A 3,029-nucleotide genomic window follows, 5' to 3' on the forward strand; every position below is an offset into this window, starting at 1 on the left:
ATCCCCCCCCCCCCCTTTCCTTCTCTAGCTGCCTGCGAGCAAGCACACAAAAAAATCTCCCCGTCCTCAGGTGGCTGGATCGCCCCAAGTGTGGCTGGATCCGCCCCCAAAGTGGCTGGCGACCACTCTAAGGCACCCGGCCTAAAATAAGCCCCCCCGTCCCGTCCCTGGACGGAATACACATGTCCGTGCAACCAGCCGGCAACAACCCCGAGGCAGCACTTGGAAGCACTTCAGAGAACCCCCAGGTCCCATCTTCAGGCGTCGTGTGCTGGTGGCATGCGGCTTTGTGCCTTGCAGAGTGCGCGCGGCGACGGCCGGACAAGCAAGGCTTGGTTGCAGCTCGTCGTCGTCGCCAACGATTAGAGGACCCAAGCTCGGGCGCCCGCGTCGATCAGAGCCCAGTGGGCATCGACGCAGAGCCACCTCGACCCGGCGGCATGGCGACCGTGGTGGTGTACAGCTAGCTATCAGTCAGCGGTGGAGAGCGACGAAGACAGAGGGGAGAGGGGAGAGAGAGAGAGATGGAGAGAGAGAGAGAGAGAGAGACGGACACGGCCTGCAAGTGGGACAAGTACAGAGACAAGAGACGCTGGGGGTGACGCGTAGAGAGGCAGCGGGGAGAGAGAGAGGGAGAGCGATGTTGGTCGAGGTGGCGAAGCACCGCGGATGGACAAGTCGAGCGGCGGTGCCCAAGCGGTCCGGTTCAGACCAGATACGTCGGCGGCGGAGTCGCAGCGACAGCATCCGAGCCAACTGGCACGCCCGAGATGGACGCGGGGAAGATGCCGACCTCGGCAAGCTAGGACTTGCTCGCGGCGAGCGGCATGTCGTCGTCGCTGTCGTCGTCGTCTTCGTCCTCGGACTCGGCCTTGATCGCCGGCTTCTTGGCCCGGCCTCGCTTGGCGGGCGCAGCGGCGGTGGCGGCGCCGGTGGGCGGCTCCTTGCGCTTCTGGCCACGGCCGGCCGTCACCTTGTTCTTGGTCGAGGTAGGGTCGGGCTGACCCGCGCCGGCCGGGTTCTCGTCCGTCATGGCCGCCATCGAGCCCGTCGAGGGCTGGTCGCCCTTGCGGTCGGCCGACGCCAGCTGCCGCATCTTGCTGCGTGCGTTGGGCACAAACGTCCACTTCTTGGTAATGGGCCGCCCGTCATCGCCCACCGAGGCCCAGCGGAACTTCTTCTGCAGCGTCGTCGGAAAGTACTGCGACACCGACAGCACCTTGAGGCGCAGGTCGAGGCGATCCGAGTCGGCGATGGCGGCGGCGTCGTCGTCGTCGTCCTCTTCCTCCTCCTCCTTCTTGACCTTGCGACCTTTGGCGGCCCCCTTGGCCGGCTTGGCGTCCTTCTTGCCCTTGGTGGCCGTGGCCTTGGTCGCCTTGCCCTTGCCCTTTCCCCTGGCCTTGCCCTTGTCGTCGTCATCGTCCTCCTCCTCCTTCTTGACCGCGGCGCGCTTCTTGGCCGCCGGCGGGGTGGCGACGCCGAGGTCAATCAGCCTCTCGTCCCAGTACTTGAGCCACGCCGATGTGATGCGCGGGTCGATGTAGTTCATCTTGGACGTCGTCAGCGAGACGTCCGACATGTTGGTCTTGTCGGTGAGCTCCGCCTCGGCCTTTTTGATGGCCTCGTACTTGGAGGCGATCTTGCGGGCGCAGCTGCCGATGTTGGCGCTGGGGGCGAGCGACTTGTTGGTCTTGCGCTCCTTTTCGAGGTCCTTGAGCATCTTGTCGAGCTCCTTTTCCTCGGCGTCGAACTGCGACTTTTCCTTGAAGTTGCGGATCGACGCCTTGATCGCCGCCTCGGCCTCGAGCGCCTTCTTCGACTTGGCCTTGGGCTTGGGCTTGGCGGCGGCGCCGTTGCTGCCGCTGCTGCCCTCGCCCTCGCCCTCGTCCTTGAAGCCCTGCTGCGAGAGCTGCCAGTCGAGCTCGGCCTGCTGCTTGGTGTAGGCCGACTGGAGGCGGAGCTTCTTGGCCTGGATCAGGCTCTCCTCGTGCTGCCGGATGCGCTCCGGGTCGAGGTTGAGCGCGGCCAGCACCTTTTCGGCCTGTTTGGCGCCGAGATCCTTCTTGACCTCGGCCTTGGTGTGGAAGGTGAGGAGCTTCTGCTGCTCCTTGTGGATGTCGTAGCGCAGGGCGAACATCTTGTCGTGGGCGCGCTCGACAATCTTGCCCATGGCGACCGGGTTGACGGTGCGCTGGTGGTTGCAGAGGATGGCCACCTGGCGGTTGGCCTCGTTGTAGGCGATCTTGAGGTTGTTGACGTTGATCTCGCGCTCCTGCGGCTTGGGGCGCGAGCGGAGCCACTCCTCGGTCTGGTCGAGCAGTCCCTGAAACGTCGTCGAGGCGTTGTAGGTGCGGAAGACCTTGGCGCTGAGGCCAGGCATGTACTGCGACAGGAAGCGGTTGACCGAATCGGGCGCGATGGGCTGCAGCTTGGCGGGCACCGTGTCCACCTCGTAGGGCGCGCAGAAGATGGGGTCCGACGGCTTCTTGCGCACAAACTGGCCCTTGCGGTCCTTCTGCCCGCTCGTCTGGAGGAACATGCACAGGTTCTTGTAGACGTCCGGGTTGGTGATGGTCAGGTCCTCCTCAAACTTCATCGAGTCCTTGCCGAGGAACTCAAGGTGGAGCGTGTGCGGCGGCTTCATCCGCGCGTGCTCGCACCGCAGCGAACACACGCCGTACGTCTCGGCCTCGTCCTCGCCCTTTTCGTTGCCCGCACGCAGCGAGAAGTTGTCAATCAGCCAGACAATCGTGGCGATCTGGCGCTCCTGGCGGCTCTTGGATTTGAGGTTGCGGTCGACGTCCCTGCGGATCTGCACGACGCATTCCTGTGGGGCGAAAGGCCGGGTAGAAAGATAGAGAGAGAGAGAGAGAGAGAGAGAGAGAGAGAGAGAGAGAGAGAGAGAGAGAGAGCGCGCGAGAGGAGGAGGAGGAGGGACGGGACGGGACGGACGGAACGGAACCGGACGGTACGGACGGACGGACGGACGGTACGGGTACGGTACGGACGGACGGACGGACGACGGACGA

General features: G+C 64.5%; 1 protein-coding gene across 1 annotated transcript in view; it reads right to left on the reverse strand.

Moving 5' to 3' along the window:
• Window positions 1–802: 802 nt before the first annotated feature.
• The window catches only part of PFL1_03209 (uncharacterized protein), a gene marked incomplete at both ends in the record, with an annotated part of 3,814 nt that continues 1,587 nt past the window's right edge, over window positions 803–3,029 (reverse strand). The window contains one exon of the mRNA XM_007880724.1: window positions 803–2,827. Coding sequence (XP_007878915.1) covers window positions 803–2,827 — 2,025 coding nt within the window. The remainder of the gene's footprint in view (window positions 2,828–3,029) is intronic.

Source organism: Pseudozyma flocculosa (assembly GCF_000417875.1).
Source record: "Pseudozyma flocculosa PF-1 unplaced genomic scaffold scaffold00009, whole genome shotgun sequence".
NCBI lineage: Eukaryota > Fungi > Basidiomycota > Ustilaginomycetes > Ustilaginales > Ustilaginaceae > Pseudozyma > Pseudozyma flocculosa.